At 36.9% G+C, this 17,711-nt stretch overlaps 1 protein-coding gene across 1 annotated transcript in view; it reads left to right on the forward strand.

The window, feature by feature from the left end:
* The first annotated feature begins 426 nt into the window (after positions 1-426).
* Positions 427-17,711, forward strand: part of Gnai1 (G protein subunit alpha i1) — an 82,983-nt gene continuing 65,698 nt past the window's right edge. The window contains exon 1 of the mRNA XM_026384978.2: positions 427-840. Coding sequence (XP_026240763.2) covers positions 723-840 — 118 coding nt within the window. The 5' untranslated portion in view covers positions 427-722. The remainder of the gene's footprint in view (positions 841-17,711) is intronic.

The raw sequence follows: 17,711 nt of genomic DNA on the forward strand, positions 1-17,711 counted from the left end.
CTTGTTTGTTTGCGGGCGCTGGGCTTGCTCAAACGCCCTGGACAGGCTTTTCTGGGCTTCCAACTTTGGCATCTCTCCCATCCCCATCGGTAGAGGGACAGGTACGCACACATTCCTTGGTATCAGTAAACCCGGAGAAATCACCCCATTCCCGCCGCGGGCGCAGGGTTAGGGAGCGCATAGGGCCTGAGGCCATAGCCCCTCGGGCAATTCCTCGCTCTCTGGCACTTCCAGGGAGCGCGCGGGGGCGCGGGGCCCTCGCGGGGTGCGCGGCCCCGTGGTCGGCGGCCACGCGGGCGCGCGGCCCTTCGGAGGGGGCGCTGTCCGAGGGCACGTGCGCGGGAGCGCGCTCTGGGAGTGGTCGCGGGGTGGCGGGAGAGGCGGGCAGGGGCGGGGCCGCGGCGGCGCGCGGACGCGGAGCTCGCCTGAGCTTTGCGAGGCTGCGGCTCGGCCACCGGCTGGAGGGCGGTAGCCTCTGAAGCCAGAGCCTTCAAACCTGGGTCTCCCGGCGCTGAGCGGCGCCAAAAGCGGAGCCGGGCCGGGGAACTAGGCGCCCAGGGCTGTTTGCTCGTTTGCGGAAAGCGTTTCTCTGGACTCGGTTTAGGACGTAGTGGGGGTGGTGTGGCCGGCGTTGGGAGGTATTCGAAAGAGAGCTTTCACCTGTGTTCCGAGGCAGCAACCGGGCGAGGAGGGAGCGGCGGCAGGCTCTCGCTCTAGGCACCATGGGCTGTACGCTGAGCGCCGAGGACAAGGCGGCGGTGGAGCGGAGTAAGATGATCGACCGGAACCTCCGCGAGGATGGCGAGAAGGCGGCGCGCGAGGTCAAGCTGCTGCTGCTCGGTGAGGCTGGCCGAAGGGCTAGGTGCCGGGGCGGGCGAATGAGCGAGTGGGCTGGGCGCGGCGGGGGCCGCTGTGGGCCCCTCGGCGTCGGGAAACCGGAGGGAACGCGTGACAGCAGGCGAGGACGCGTCTGGCAGCGCCCGAGGTTGGTTCGGAGTGCGAGTGTGGCCCTTGAGGTGCGGAACCGAGGCGGGTCCCCTCCTAGGTCCCCTTCCGCCCTCCTGCCAGGCGCTGAGATCTCCCCGCGGTAGGGCAGGCATTGCACTGCGCTCTGTGCTTTAGTGACCCCACTGGAAGCCGAGCTGCATTTTGAGGCGGCAGATCTCGTGTAAACCCTTTTCTTTGAAGTTTAGCTGAGCCTTACAAATGTGAAGGGGTATTCATGTCAAGAAAATAAAAGACACCACCACCCCCCCCTTTCCCGGAAAACCTTTCATCCAGAGGGTGGTTTCTCGTTGGTGGTTTTTCTCACACCAGGAGTGCCGCTTTTGGTGAAGTCAGTGCACCTTTCCTGGGGCCTCTGTGGGGTTGAAATGTGTCTTTACTGTCAACTTCCCATGGCGACTCAGTGAGTGTTAAAAAGCACCGATTATGTTTACCCTGCGTAAGGAAATAAGCTATGCTGGATATTTGATTTTTATCACTGTGGGGGTAGGGAAACCACCAAAGTTGGGTTGCGTTTGCTCCAGTAGTAGGTAAGGAAGATACTTCAGTGGTGGAACCGCTGTGAAAGGTGCAGAGGGGTCACCGGAACAACAGGATTTTCTCTACTGCTATCGTTTCTGATGAATGAGGTTTGCCAGGTGCACGCCAGGCTTTGATTTGTTCTTAGCCCTGTTCTCTTGATGAAGTGCGACCTGGAGATCTTTTTCCAATTGTTTGAAGGGGAAGAGAATAATAAGGAGTAACCCGGGGACACTTGACTGAGGGAAACATTGTGATAATATTCACAGTTTAAGATCTTTAAATCTCTGAGTTAGGGGTTCCTTTTGTTTGGTTTCTTCCCACACTCTAAGTATTAGATAGATGAAAGATTTCTTAAAATCTTCATTTGCACTTTCAGCTTGTATTTTTTTATATAAGTTATAATAAAAGAGAAATATTATTGCCTAAATCCGTTTTCAGTAAGCTCCAGTTTTATTGGTTTAATGACTGTAGGGAAAAATGGTGGGCTTTTTTTTTTTTTCTTTCTCCATTACTAGTAGGCTTAGAAGCAAACTTGGCATGACTAAAAGTAATAATGATCTGAGTCATTTTGCAAGCAAACTGTGAAATAACTTTGCATTTTAAAGACCTGGTGGCTTTTTCACCCTCCGCAGCCTCCAGCATAAATCTTTCTTTGTAAATACTGTTAACCTAAGTTTTTAATTAATAAGATATATTGTATTTTGACAATGCCAGTGAATTTTCAGAGTATTGGCTATAGAAGACACACAGCTTGATAATGGAACCATGTAAATGCTCCTCTTGCAAAGTGAATCGTTCTAGACAGAAATGAAATGAAAGGATTTAAAAGTTCTTTTTCTGCTTTTCTGCTCTGATACATTATCTCTATTTATTTCTGTGTGACTTTTATTTGGAACCAACCATCCACCATGTTTAAACCAATTGAAAAATGGGTCTTTGGGTGGTGGTGGTTTAGTCCTTTAATTGACTGTTAGACATGGGCTAGGATAAAGGTCCAAGAAGTAGGTTGTTGCTTGAACTGTATTCAGGAGAGATCAGTGTTTCTTAACCTAGTACTGTTGGCATTTTGAACTTGATAATTCTTTGTGGTCAGGTTATCTTGTGCACTGTAAGGATGTTTAACAGCATCTTTAGCCACCATCCATTAGATGCCAACAGCTGCCCCCCATACCAAACTGTGACCCTTAAAAATGTTGTCATATGTCTCCTGGGGAAAAATGTAACCTTCAGTGAGAACTACTGTTCTAGATTAACATATATAGTTTAATACAGTGTAGACCCTAAAGCTGAATTGCTACAGTCATCTATGGTGATTTATGAGGAAACTGAAGGAAAGTCCTGATTTTCAGAAGAAATTATGGAATTTTTATTTCTTCTTACCAGTGACATTAGAAAGATTCCAAAAAGATTTTTTTTTTTAAATTAGGTAACTGATTTCCTTCAGTTGTCTAATCTAGCTTGGGCTTTTGCATTTCCCTACATCTCTTCTTTCTATAGGAATCCAGTTACTTCCCTTTCTTGTTGGTCTAACACTGTCATCTGTCTTACCCCACTCCACTCTACCCTTTGCCCAGACTTCCAACACCCTATAAACAAAATGCTGGCTTACTTATTTCATAAATCTTAATTCTTGGAAGGCTTGAAAACATTTTTCCCCCCTAATTTGACTTTAGGAGTGAATTGCGACCTTTGGTTCATTTTTGGATGTTTAAAGGCTATGTGTAAGCAACTCAATGGAACCATTCCATTTAAAACATAGCAATTGAATCAACTAGAAATGTAAAATGGATTCTAGGTAATCTATAACAATGTCACTTACATGTACATCAGTAGTTCTTCCTCATCAATTATTTTGTTTTTCCTCATTAAAGATTTTTTCAAATTTTATTTAAAGTACAATATCTTTAGAGTACCTTTAACATGGTATATTAATAGTTCATTATGTTGTATTTTTTGCTAGAGAATATATGGTCTTTAGATATTGGGACTGAAAGATTAAAAAATAAGATTTGCACATTATTTAGTAAATATTTGGTGCTGGGATGTCTAATATATATAATTTATATCAGAGGCATTTCACTATCCTAATTAAGCGCAGTAAATTAGGGCTTGAAAAAGAGAGGACCTCGTCTAATCATTGACCTAAAGGAAATTAGGTCATGGTTTGGGTGATTTAAGGCTTTCAGGTCTAATTTTCAGGTTTCACAGTGTTATAATATAATCCTAAATAGAGAAAAATTAATGAAAGAAATAAAAAGAAAAGTTTCTTTCCATTATATATGGGTACTTGTTAACAAAGGAAAATATTTTTATTGTTGTATCTTTGAGGATGTAACTTATCATCTTTTTAAGGTCAGTATCATTAATCTTCAAATGCTTTTCAGTAAGACTATGGTGTACTACTGATTTTATAAAATTACAGTTTTCATGAATTAGCTTATTCCTAAATCACAATATCACTTCAAATGTTTGTACTTCATTATACTAGTCCTTTTCTTGACTCTATATATCTCCACAACCAGACCAGCAAACAAAAATCTATACCTTCATCTTCTTCTCGAGCTTAGTTTAATATCCCAGGATTGGGCAAAAATAAATGAGAAGTTGCAGCTCTTTTGTTTCCTGCATATTTTCCATTGCTACCACAAACCAGCTATTTGGGATGCTACGTCATTAATCTTTTCACTCTCTTTGAACTTGCCCTGTGACTTCCCTAGTTGAGAAATTATGGCATTGCAGGACTTATTTCATTGCTTTAGCTTTTTCCTTCCAATTGGCTGAGGATCTTAAGTAGCACAAACCTATTTCCTTGAACAAATGGATCTGGTATTTAAACATGGGTTGTGTGCTTCTCTCTGCCTGGTTTACCTTGAATTAGTAGATACTTTTGATAGAAGCCACAGGTGGTATAAAATTATGTGCTGAGATTCGAGATTTTTCTGCATCTTCTGTTTTTCATTCTCAAATTCATAGTTCAGGTTCTCTCCTTCTGACAGCCTAATTCCAGTAGGCTCTCCTGCTTCCAGTCTTTCCTTTTAGCCTGTTCTTCTGGTATCATAATACTAGCTTGATCAAAAACTTTCTTTTAGACCTGGCTTTCCTGAGTCTTACACTGTTTTCCTCAGGGTGCTCTCCTCCAAGCAGGAGCAGTTAACATATGTTAAAAGCTATTTTGGTCTTGGTTCCTAGCGGTTGAGACTTAGGCCCTGCTTGTTTCACTATTACTGTGAGCACTTTAGCAGCAGAATCTTCATCTTTGTGTTCTTAGCAACGCTTCTACTTTGTCATGTGTAAAATGTGCTCTAAATGATGTAAAATTATCTTTCTGCTTTCTGGAATATAAACCACATACTCTGCCATTTTCAGTATTTATCGGAATAAATAACTACTCAAACAGTGTTTAAAAAAAAGAAAAGTAAAGAAAGAAAGAAAAAGGGAATAGAAGAACATGTATGATGACCAAAGTTAACGCATGGTATTTAAAAGCAAGTATTTAGAAACAAAATAAAAATAAAAGCAAGCAATTTGGTTTAGTATTTTATTTTCCATATGTAATAGTATTTCATAGACATTATATTCTTTGACAAAAAATTAGACAAAATCTCTATTGATGGAGAATCTGCTATGTCTGTTGAAGCTGTGATGTTTTTCCTTAATTTTTTTTTTTTTTTTTTTTTTTTGCGGGGGTGAAGGTACATCTCATTTTCTAGCATTTATTTTGGCCTCTTTTATAAAGAATTTATCAAGGATAGCAAACATAATGCCTACCTTTTAGGATTTAGTGGAAAATAGTAGGAAATATAATTGCTTACAGGATTTAGTAGATGTTATTTAAACATGAAAAAGATTGCTATAATTTTTTAAACCAAAATGAACTATCCAGCCACAATTCTTATTTTGTTACACACTTCTCATTGCCCTGGAAAACTTAAGATAGAGCAAATTCATGTAAGGGGACTTGAGTGTATTAGCCGCATTTCTAGGTCACATATTTCTTAATCACATGTCCTGGCCTGCATTTTACTCAGTGTGCGACTACCCAGAGTATGACATTGGTGAAGTTCAGATCCCAGATGGCATTTGAGCCTGTGAACTAAAGTTAACAGTACCTAATCTTAGGCTGTTTTCTGGTATAATTTATTAAACGATAATTAAAAACCCTAAGATAAATAGCAAACTAATTTTAAAATGAATATCTATTACTATATGCTTAGCAACTTCTGAAAAAAATATTATTATATAGTTAGAGGTTAGAAATCCACAGAGGGTATGCACAGGGCTAAAAATCAGGGCTTTTCTTCTGCACTTTCTAGGAGACTCCCTTTCCCTTCCCCAGGCTCTGTCAAGGGGCTGCCTGCTTTCATTGGCTCATGGTGCCTTTCCCCATCTTCAGAGGCAACTGTGGTTGGTGGTTTCCTTCTTTGACTTCCCTCTCCTGCCTTCTGCTTTCATTTATGAGAACCCTTGCAGGATAACAGCCCCACATCAAAATTCTTAATCAAATTATACCTGCAGTATTCTTTTTACCATGTAAGGTAACATATTCACAGGTTTCAGGGATTGGGGGATATGTCTCTCTGGGGTCTATTATAGTGCCTACCATAGTTCACCATCTGGATCCTAAAGATTGAAGTCCATTTTTCATGAAAAATGCATTCACCACCTTCCAACATCTGCAAAAGCTTTAACTCATTATAGAACCTACTCAAATTCCAAAGCTCCGGATCTAACTCAGGGATGGGTGCAATTTGGGGTCTAATCAGTACTAGGATAAATCCTTTTAATCTGTGAACTGGTGAAACTATAAAACAAGTTATCTTATCCCAGATTATAATGGTGGGACAGGCACAGGTTATCAATTACAGACATTGTCATTTCAAAAGGGAGAAAATGGAAAGGAAAAAAGAATTATCTATCTCAAGTACAGCCAAAACTACATTAGGTTTCAAGAGCTGGGAATAGACCTCTGTGACTCGACTGCGCCTTTGCCACCCTGGACTCTGCCCTTGGGTCTTTCTAAAGAAGAGTAGGATGTGTACTCAGCTGGTAGTCTGTCAGCCTAGTACTTACTCATAGCAGTTTGGTGGTCTTACAGCATTTCATTTTGTAGTGTCATAATTTTTTTCCCATCTTAATATAACCAGCAAGGAAAGACCACATCTTTAATACCTAACTTGGAAACGTCTTCATTTCAGTATCTGGGTTCATGGGTCATAAGGTTTGATTTCACATAATAGCAGGTCACAATTTATCTAAGCTTTCTGCGTCTGAATAACAAGTGTTCCCTTACTTCTGGTCTCTAGTAAGATGTCCTTCCTTTCTCACCAGCAGCACATTTAAAGCCTATGTTTCTTTTCCACAGTCTTTCATTATAATTTAGGTATTTTCTAGGATGAAATAAATTTCCTCCATAATGCTTCTCACTTCTTTCTGAGCCCTCGCAAGGAGAGGCATTAATATCAGGTCTCTCCTAACAGTTATGGAAACAGCCAAGGCCTTTTCTATCATGTTCCTTAATATTCTTTCAGCCTTTACCTATTTCCCAAATCCAAAGCCATTTCAACATTTTTAAATATTTGTAACAGCATTGCCCCCTCTCCCAGGTATCTTTATTGATATCACATGAATTATACTTTAGGGAAAGCATAATGATTATAATTTTGTATTCTCTAATCCTTCATACTTTATGTAACTATGGTAACCCTAAAATCACCAGTTTCTGGCATTTAATATTGAACCCCTGGTATTTTACTCAAGTCATAATGTAAAAGAGAAAGGCTTTTGTTTGTCTCCTCCTCTTCAATGAAGTTTTTCTTGATCATCCAGCCAAAATTACTCTTCCTCGCCCTTCCTGCTTACACCATACTAAAATCATTCTGTGCATTTACTTGTTCTAATCGTTTGTCTCTATGGCATCAGCTTCCTTAGAACATGAATCCTGTAGAACTTGTTTATCATCTGATGGAATGGCATATAGTATCCATTTCATAAATAAATGTTGGTTGAATGAATGAATACCATAGTGAACACTAATTTTGTCCTTCAGAAGTAGAGAATTGATTTTTTTTGTACTTTGAGTAATTAAGTGAATTTTGCCACAATATATGCACTTTAAAAAAAATCTTGGTTGTTAGAGTAACTAAAGCCTATATTATTCCTAACATTCGTTCAAAAATTAAGTTAATCAGCATGACAAATTATTGCATGATCAGAAAACAATTGTGATTCAGCTAATTGAAAGTAGGATTTTCATATGTGCCATTTGAGTACTTTGTTTTCTTCAGTATTATTTCATTGCTGCTTCACATTTGAACACTTTCTTAAAATGCCCAATTCTATGTGGCATGTGCTATGTTCTCACAGCTGTGTATATCACACAGGATGGTGTGATTATTGGTAACCTTGGCTTTCAGGAGCCAGCAGGGTGCTCATCCCCAGTGTGTTTTATGTCTTGCCAGCCTTTATGTGGTGGAAATCCTTGGCTGCATTTGTAAAGTATGTTCTGTGCTTTGGGGAGGTCCAGCTATGCCTTAGGCTTACCAGATCATTAAGAGAATGTGAAGTCTACTTAGGGAAGTAAACCAGATGCATGAAAATGATTCATCATAATGGCAAATGGGGAGGTAATAAAATGATAATAGACGCTAAGAGAGATGAGATTCAGTATTGGGTACCTCAGTGTTGGTCCTGTGGGGCAAGGGTAGAGGTGGACATAGAAAGACTCTCAGGAATTATTGTGGTTCTAAATCTGTCAGTTTCCTTCATGTATTTCTGAGCTGCTTCTTTAATTCTAATTGACTTTAAACTCTATGTTGTATAGAAATACAATTTAGAAGAGACCCTGCTGTTAGTGAATGGTGAATTTAGTTTTCTTCTATTCTTTCTGCATAAGGAAATTTATCCTCCAAGGTTTATTCAGTTCTGTAGGGACACTCTCCCGATAGGGGATAAAGCAGTTGACCTAGAACTCTAGTGGTAAAATGTTTTTTCTTAGGACCTTGGACAGGTTATCCAAATTATTTAAGCTTCAGTTTTCTTTTCTGTGCTGGATAATAAACGTATCTACCTCACAGGGCCAGGGACAGAGTAAGCTAATGTACTGACGTACTGAGACTAGAATGTGGCACATAAGTACTTAATAAATATAAGCTGTTATTATAAACATTTTAGAGACTTTGAGATCAGCCCTCCCTGTAGTTTGATCCATTTTTTGTCATAGACGTTAATCCCTTTGTTGGCTTTTCTTAGCAAGGGTGTGTGTATAGCATAGACTTCAAGAAGTACAAAATCAATTTTAATTACTAGTTTCTGATCCCACCCTAGATTACTTGTGGAATAGGAATTTCTGGTAACAGGCTCCTTATTAGGACTAGACCATGTAAATATCTGTACTATGTGAAGAATTATACACAGAGTGAATTTTAAGCAATCAGAAAACTATACAAATCATTTGAAAGTAATTTTCTCTGTATTTTATTATTCATTGTTGGAATAAATTCAGTGATTTCTTCTGAACTTTTCATTTGCACTTTCTTGCAAATAAAAGCTATTAGTTTTTTAAATATGAAACATTATTTGAGTTACTTAAAAAGAATGTGCCTTTTCTCAGGCATAGATTTTAAAATCTCACAAAATTCAAAATCTTACTGAAGCTTTCCATATTGTTGGCTCAGGAGATGCCTAACAAAACTCTAGTTACCATGATTATACTTTTAAGAGAAGTGTCTCTTGAAAAGCGGTACCAACCTTGACTTAGAAACACTGAGGCATTAAATCCATGATAGTGTTTGTACCTTTTAATAAAATTTAAAAGCAGTCCCTTAAGACCTAGCCTTGAGTTGTCAGGGCCTCTTTCTGTTGCCTCATCTTTCTAAGGTACAGTCCAAGAGCTTTTTCTAGTTATTTACTTGTCTAATCCATATTATATTTTTTCTTTCTTGGACACGTGCCTTTTATATGACAGCCTTTTCTTAAGGTTTACTAATGTTGTTCTTCATGGTATTTAAGAGGTATGGAACTTGTCAATTAAGTTGCAGGTAAGTTCAATATAATATACTAAGAATTAGAAAAAAATGCTGTTTTTAGGCTGTTTTTCTTTTTTTTAAAACTTTTTAGTCACTTGAAAAAATGTTTTACTATGAATTATATCGTTTTTTTTTATAGACACAGAATAGACTTTAAAATGTAGACTTTTTTTATGGAACTAGATGTGTTGAGAAATATAGGGAGACAATCATGTAACCCATACCTGTTTGTATTTATTTAAAGAGGTGACATCTTGTGTCTGTTCTTTCTCCTCTCCTTATGGAATACTTTCGTATGTAGGTTGGGCTTCTCATTTTACCTTCTATTTAACCTCTGTTTTATTTCTTTTTAAACTTCTTTATCTTGTGTTCTAGGTTCATTTGTCCCTTTGCTAATAACTTAATCTGCTTTTAACATATTGACCTTTCAATATTAATGATTTTTATATCTGGAAGTGATTTCTAATCCATCTTTTAACATTCATTTACCATTCTTTCCCCTTATTTTCTAGTTACTTTCGTCTTACTATGCCTCTTATCTAGTTTGAAGAGTGTATCCTTCCAGGTGATTGTGTTCGTTTGGGTGTCTAGACCTCTCAACGGCAGTATCCTCTTGTAATTCCTCATTGTGAGCCTATGTTAAGCAGTGAATTGTCTGTGTGACCCTGTGCACACTGGGTTGGCTGCAGTTTTTCTGTCAGTCCCTTGGGGTAGGGGTGGAGGACAGGTCTATTTCTAACTTACCCTAACACAGCATAAAAGCTGAAAGCATCATTTCTCATCCTTGGGTTAACTACTTTCTCCATGCTTCATCTGTCTTAGTTGACACCCTCTATCCTTGTCATCTCATTTATCTTAACACCCGATAAATCAAAAGCCTCATTTATTCTAAACATTTTACTCATTTTCCTGCCTCACATTTTATGATCCAGTAACACAGAACTGATGGTTTTCTGTGTGTGTTTGAGAGAGAAAGTGAGTGCATGTGTGCCCTGAAGGGTTTCCTAATACTCTTCTGGGCGTCTTGTGGACTTTGATGGTGTGCCTATAAGTCAGCTTATTTCTTACCTGCTGGCATCTGCTCCTGAAGTGTGAGTGTACTTGTTAGCCCATTGTCTCTCATTTTTATCACAGCCAGGACCAAGTCTCTTACTGTCTTGGCACTATTGTGTCTCGTGAGTGCTGTGGCCCTCCTAGTCACCATTTTCTCCAGGCAATCCTTTGCTGCAGAACCACTATGCGGGAGCCAGGCTTTGAGCTATCTTGAGTCCTCTGCCTTCTCAAGTCTTTTCAAGCATAAGGAAAATTACATGTTGCATTAGTTGCACAGAGGTGCCAATATGCTAGGGTGAAATGAGCTCAGGAGTTCCTTCTGCTTAGCCAACTTCTCCACCAGGCCCCTGGGAGACTTTCTTACCCCAAATCGGTAACTCTGCCTCTAGCAGTCTCTTCATCTTCCCCAACCTACCATTTACCTCTGGAACTTGGTTCTGCCCAGAGAGGCAATCAAGATAAAGAGTTCTGCCTCTCTGCTTCCCTTACCCCATCTGCCTTGGGCAGTTGCTGCTTACTGATTGCCCAAGTAACTTATGTTTTATACATTCATATATATGCCCTCACACACACGCATGTAATGCCTGTCACACTTGATTTTGTTGCTCTATAGTTAAGCTTCTGATGTTAATCTGGAACCTTGTTTCAGCAGTGCGTTTTGAGAAAAATTTTTCAGTATTATTTTATATGGAAACGTGAACTGCCTGAGGTGTGACCAGAAGCTGTGAGTGATAATGAATCTTCTAGTATTTCTATGTATGCAAGAATTTTGTAAGTGGAGTTCTTTTGATGACAGGTTTATTCAGGCCAGGTTGAAAGTGTACCTAAAATAGTGTTTTTATGACTATTTTTATCTCTGAATGTTCATGATAAAATTTCTGTCAGAAGTAAATAAAGTGCGGTTGCTTGCCATGGACTGAATGTTTCTATCTTCTCCAAAAGTATATGTTAAAATCCTAATCAACCCATCTCCCACACCCCAAAAACCCTAATCCCCAATATGGGGACTTTGGAAGGTAATTAGGGTTGGAATAGATCATGAGGGTTGGGCCTTTGTGATAGGACTGAAATTAATGGTGCTGGCACCCTGATCTTGGATTTCTAGCCTCCAGGACTATGAGAAATAAATGTTTAGTTTTTAAGACACCTGATCTATATATGCCATTTTAGTAGCCCAGACTAAATGAGGTATGTAAAGTGTGAAGATGCTAGAGAGAACCATTTGATAACATTTTATAGTCATTGGACTTGAAATAATTGATCATGTTACTTTTATATAACCTCAGCTCTCCTAATCTAAAGCCACATGCAATGGAATTTCCATTGCTTTTAAAAGGGAATTACAATCTTAGAAAATTCATCTTCCTGTTAATATTTAGTGATAAGTAATCACAAAAATGTTTTGTGATTAAACATGGCCTAAGTGTCCCACAGCTTCTTTCTTTCATTATAGTATCCTTTGCTGGTTGGGCTTACTTGAAGTTAGTCATAACATCTGGTTCTTATGAAACATGTGTAATTCATTCAGCAAATATTTATAGAATGTCAGCTCTATGGACTACATGTTCTAGATATCTGGATATGGAACAGTCTTTGTGATGCTGATATAAATTAGACAAAATATTCTTTAAACATTTGCCATTAGGTACAACAATGTGGTTATTTTGGATTGTTGAGTTATAAATACTAAAAAAAAAAAAAAAAAAAAAAATAGTTCTTGGTACTTTCCTATCCCATTTATCTCAGTATGCCTTTGTAGTAGGTTATTTTAACTTTGTTTTGAATGACTGCACTTTGTAGGTCAGGTTAAATTTTATTTATATTTGCTAAAAGCTACTCCAGGATTCTCAGAGTAAAAACTAAATAGTGACATCTCACAGAAATTTATACTGTGCACATGGTGATACTTAGAATTTCAGAATTTCCTGAAAAAGTTACTAACCAACAAAGATATAGTCCATTTTTGTCGACTTATCTGTGACATCTGAAATAACTTAAGCCCCAGTTTAAAAAGTAACTAATGTAGAGAATGATTCTGAATAAAATATAAAACTCTTAATGAGATCTCAATAGTGACTTCTTTTGGAGAATAGGATTTATGTTGTATAATTCATTAACTTGTATAGATTTGAATTGTATTTTGCTATTTGTGTACTTTTTTTGTTCATCAGTGAGCAAATGTTATTTTAACATTAAAGCATGAAAATAAGAGCTCATAAAATTCAAACATCTGAATGAGCTAAAAAAACCAATATTTTCTGAATATAAGTAAAAAATGCTATGAAGCATTTCTAGAATTGGTTCATATACATAAGCAAATGTGTAAGTTGAGAGCTAAACTTTAATATTTTAGAATTATATAGTGCTATTATTCTGTAAACGATTTATTTTTAAGACTTTCCTGTATTTCTGAAAGTTAAGATTGAGTATTTTGATTTATGACAATTTTAGTCCTTAAATACTATGTGGATAATATTTAATATGTGTATGTGTATGCATTATTGTCTGTGTTCCTTATTATTTCCTTAAGTTACTGATTAAAAGTTCTTAAGTGTTTTAAGGCCTACCATATGTATAAGGAGATCAGGAAGAGGCATCCATTGTACTGTAATGTTTAATTCTTAAGCATGTTGCTGGATGCCTAGATCTTTATCATCTTATTTTTCCAGGACAAAAATATTTCATAAAGAAACAAAAAATTTATTAATGTAGGCCAGTACATGTCAACTTTGTTATCTTCTTTTCCTGTGCTTTCACATCTAATTATTTCCTAAGCCTCATCATTCTTAATTTAGATTGCCTTGACCATCATCCTCGTTTTTCCATTTTCACGTAAGTCAGTCTGTTGAAATATCCTCCTCCTTGGTCTTCCTACCTACATAGTTTTCCACCCTTCAGTCTATATATGCCTCCTGAATGATAGCTTTGATCTTATCAGTAGTTCCAATTGTAACAGAAGGGCCACCCTGTTCATTAACATGGTGTTTGGGAACCTCTGTGATTTGGCTTCCACCCAGCCTTTCTGTATTTCCCATCATCAGTGCTTCCCTTGGTTTCCCATCTCAGTAACCTTACTCACACTATTCCTTTTTGCTAGGAATGCCTTTCCACCCTTATTTGTTCTCAGTTCTTTCTATGTATGTCCATGATCAGAGTTTGGGACATTTTTTCTCAAAACTCAATAATATCTGGATCCCACATAAAGCAATTTTTATCAATTCCTAATTTTAAATGTATTTCAGTATCTCTTAAAGGTATAAAATTATGTAAGATATAATTAGACAAGTTTCTCAGCCCTAGTCTCCACTTCCGTAACCACAGAGTTCCCCCCAAAATTATATACAAGACCCAAACAAATTCAATTCTCATTAACATTAATTGTTTTGTGGTCCTTGTGATGCCAGCCAAGTAGAGTGCTTTGCATTGGGCATGTCTACCATTAAATGCCAAAAGATGTCTCATTTCTCCCGTCCTCATTCTCTAATTGCAAAACCATCATTCTTGGAATGGTCCCACCTTCAACAGAATGAATTCTTCCATGAGGCATTATCTGTGGTATCATGAATCATAAGGCTAATTAGTGTGCCCATTAAGTACCTGCTTTTATATGTGAAAAAAATAAAACAACTGGATTAGAATTAGAATTAGAATTAGAATTTAGCATTGCTTAAGTTCAGGTAATTGTTCATTAAATATTAAATTATCTTCTGTCTGTCTGCTAAGGCCTGTGTCAAGGATTATATGCATCCAAACATGAATCTAACATGGATCCTGCCCTCAAGAGGCTTCGAAGCAAAAGAAAAAAATGAAATATTTATTGGAAGGATGAATTCTGGGAATGAGATTTGGACTTGCATAGGGAGCAGTGAACTTCAAGTTGAGAGCTGTTAACTATTTAGCCCTTTCAGCTATTAAAGGGCACAATCAAGAATAGGAGATCTGTTTATTTTGAGTTGACTTTTCTATTTTTATGTTTTGTTCTTCGTTTATTGCCTCTTCTCATTACTTTTTCATAGACTCTATTTCCTTGAGTTGTCTAGAACTAAAGTAAGTAGTATTAATCTCATGTTGAAAATCAGGAAATCCAGACTTTGATAAGTAAGTTATTTGCTCAAGGACATACAGTTAGTAAGTGGCAGGCTGGGTCTTCTTCTGCCTCTTGTTGTTTGGTTTCCATTTAACTCTCTTGATTATACTGCCTCTTAGTACTTACTTATACTTGAAACCAAAGAATACTTCTGTCTATTATTTCATGTGGACCTTTGCACCTGTGAAATTAAATAGAGCCTGATAGAATAGACACCAAATAAATATTGTTGAGAATGTGAACAATGATAGGCTCAGATAATAAATTAACTATAACTTATCATGCCAGCATTATCCATTATACCTAATCAGGTGTTTTAACCAAATATTTTTAAAAGTGGGGCTGAATTATACATATATGTTAAAATAGTGTATTTCTATTTTAAAAATTTATTTACTTATTTATTTTGGTACTAAGGGGTACTTTAAGCACTGAGCCACATCCTCAGATCTATTAAAAAACTTTTATTTTCAAACAGGGTCTTGCTAAGTTGCTTAGGGCCTCACTAAATTGCTGAGACTGGCTTTGAACTTGGACGTCTCCTGCCTCAACCTTCTAAGCCCTGGGATAACAGCATGAGCCACTGTGCCTGACTTACTTTTTTTTAAGAGTATAAGATACCAGCTTCCAGATATAATCTGGGATTAGTATAAATTCAGCCTCATCTCTTACATCTACTATGTATAGGCCTGAAATATTTCAAATGGAAAGTGAAATTTATTAAAAGGAGGAAAAAAAAAAAACCTGAGGCAATTAGATGTCCTGAATCTTTCAGGGGAGACTTAATTATACTTAATACACTATATTTACTGAAGAAAGGATGTAGATGGTTCTATTTTTACAAAGTTTTTTTTTCCTTTTTAACATCAGTAACTTCCATTAAACAAGCTAACTAAAATATTAAATTTGTGAGGTCTTACCAGAATGTAGAAGAGTCCCTGTCATTGACCTGCCAGCTGCTGCAAGATTATGATAGAATCTCAAAGAAATTTTGTCTTTTTTTTTTTCCTTTGGCATATCTGTAACATAGTTTAAAACCCTTTGTTTAAATTTTTCATTCTAAAATGACTATTTTAAAAATTAGTAAACTGAAATTAATGCTTATATTTTTCCAATAGCTTTTTATATGTGTTTGAGCACTGATTTGTCTTGGTTATTAAATAGAAATTAAAACCATTTCTAACACTACAGGTTAACCAGGAACTTGTTGAGGGTGTTTTTCTGTGATAAGGTAGGAGACAAACAGTAAGGCTATTAATAAATTTAAGTCAGGGTGGCTGGGATAGGATGTTGTTAATCTCCAAATGCTCACTTAGTGTAATTATTACAAAGAAGTGTTCCTGTTCAGTGTATTTTGAGGGGTCATGTTTGTTAATGGCTTTCCCATTCTGAATCATGGTCCTGGATGCTATTCTCCAAAATCCATAAAGAAGAGATATAATCTTTGTTCACAGAGAATAGAAGGAAAACATTTTAGTGGACAGAAAATAGTACTTTTTTTTCTTGCAAGTCAGCGATTATGTTGTTTTCCTAATGTTATCTCCTGTCACTTCTATTTTATTTTCTTTAGAATTCCTCCTGCAAGTATTTTAGGCAATCAGGTTGCATAAATTTCAGTGGAAATTAGGCTGATATACTTACCAAGTTGATATTTTTTTAAAGAAATAAACATAAGGACACATATTTATTTCAGTTGTTAGCATCATGGTTAAAATGTCTTGTGTTTAATTGATTCCGGGTTGGAAGCATTTTGTTAAGTGTTTAATTTTAAGTAACTGTGTGGTTTTGTGTTTTCTATAGTTGAGGAAAACTAGGATTGTACTTGGTATCAGGAACTTTAGGAAGAAAGCCCTATACCACTTCCAATTTGTAGAATTTTATATCCCCCCCCCCTTGCAAAGAGTGGCAACATGTTTCTGCACACTCTTTGTATATATTAATTTGCAGACCAAAGTTATTTTGCATTTCAATTTTTATTTGGTGTTTCTTACACAAAAAAAACCACTAACATAATTTGTATTCTTTACTAGAATAATTTTATTTAGGTTCATGGTTACCAATAACAAAGCTCAATTTTCATGTCATTTTCAAGGTTTGTTTTTCTTTATCCATATTGTAGGAAATGAAAAATACATTTGACATTTGAGAAAAAAAATGTAAGATTCACTTGAAAATAGGATTGTCCCTGAGTTGCAAGAACTTAGAAGGGTTTTGATTATTGTAACTGGAGCTTTGGGATCAGCAATAGCTTTCTGGGCTGTATTCCAGCATTATATGAGGGATATAATTGTGAAAGACTTGGATTTACAGTTTACTAGGTTACAGGTACAATATTTTAAAAAGTAGGTTATTGTTGTATGAAATGTAGTCTCATCTTCAATGAAATGTGTTACTACAGGACAGATACTTTATTATATGCTACAAAAAAATAAAATAATAGATCGGTTATTCCATACTAGCTTGCTTTGTAACTTCTTTTTAATTGTGTGGTTTATATTATAACTATTGTATCTCTAAAGTGCAGATTATTAAAAATCATTGATTCAATATGTGGGATTGTACGGTGTTTGAATTATTGAACTTTTCTTGGAAAAAGAAAGTTTAATGATATTTATAATTATGTTACATGACTAAGAACAAAAAAATTTGAGTTAATATTAAACACATGAATTATTTTATCTTTGGATATTTTAAGCATTGTCAAGTGCTTTTTTTCTTACATAAACAAGGAAACAAACTTTCTTTGATACCTTAACACTTTTAAATAGTTTACAATTCTGTATTTCTATTGGACAGTGCAATTATAATGCATAAAATGATTTTTTAGGGTGTGCAAGGTTTATGATAATTGAAAGTGATTTTAGAGTTTGGTCATTAAAGGTTTTGTTTTTATTTACTCAGGAATCAAATAATTTCATCAGAATTAAGCAAAAACTCCTATGCGCTTACCTTCTTTAAATATTTTATGTAGTCTAGTTTTCAAGACTTTGCACTCGTAGTTATTAAGGTGTCAAAGTCAA

Source organism: Urocitellus parryii, chromosome 3 (assembly GCF_045843805.1).
Source record: "Urocitellus parryii isolate mUroPar1 chromosome 3, mUroPar1.hap1, whole genome shotgun sequence".
Taxonomy (NCBI): Eukaryota; Metazoa; Chordata; class Mammalia; order Rodentia; family Sciuridae; genus Urocitellus; species Urocitellus parryii.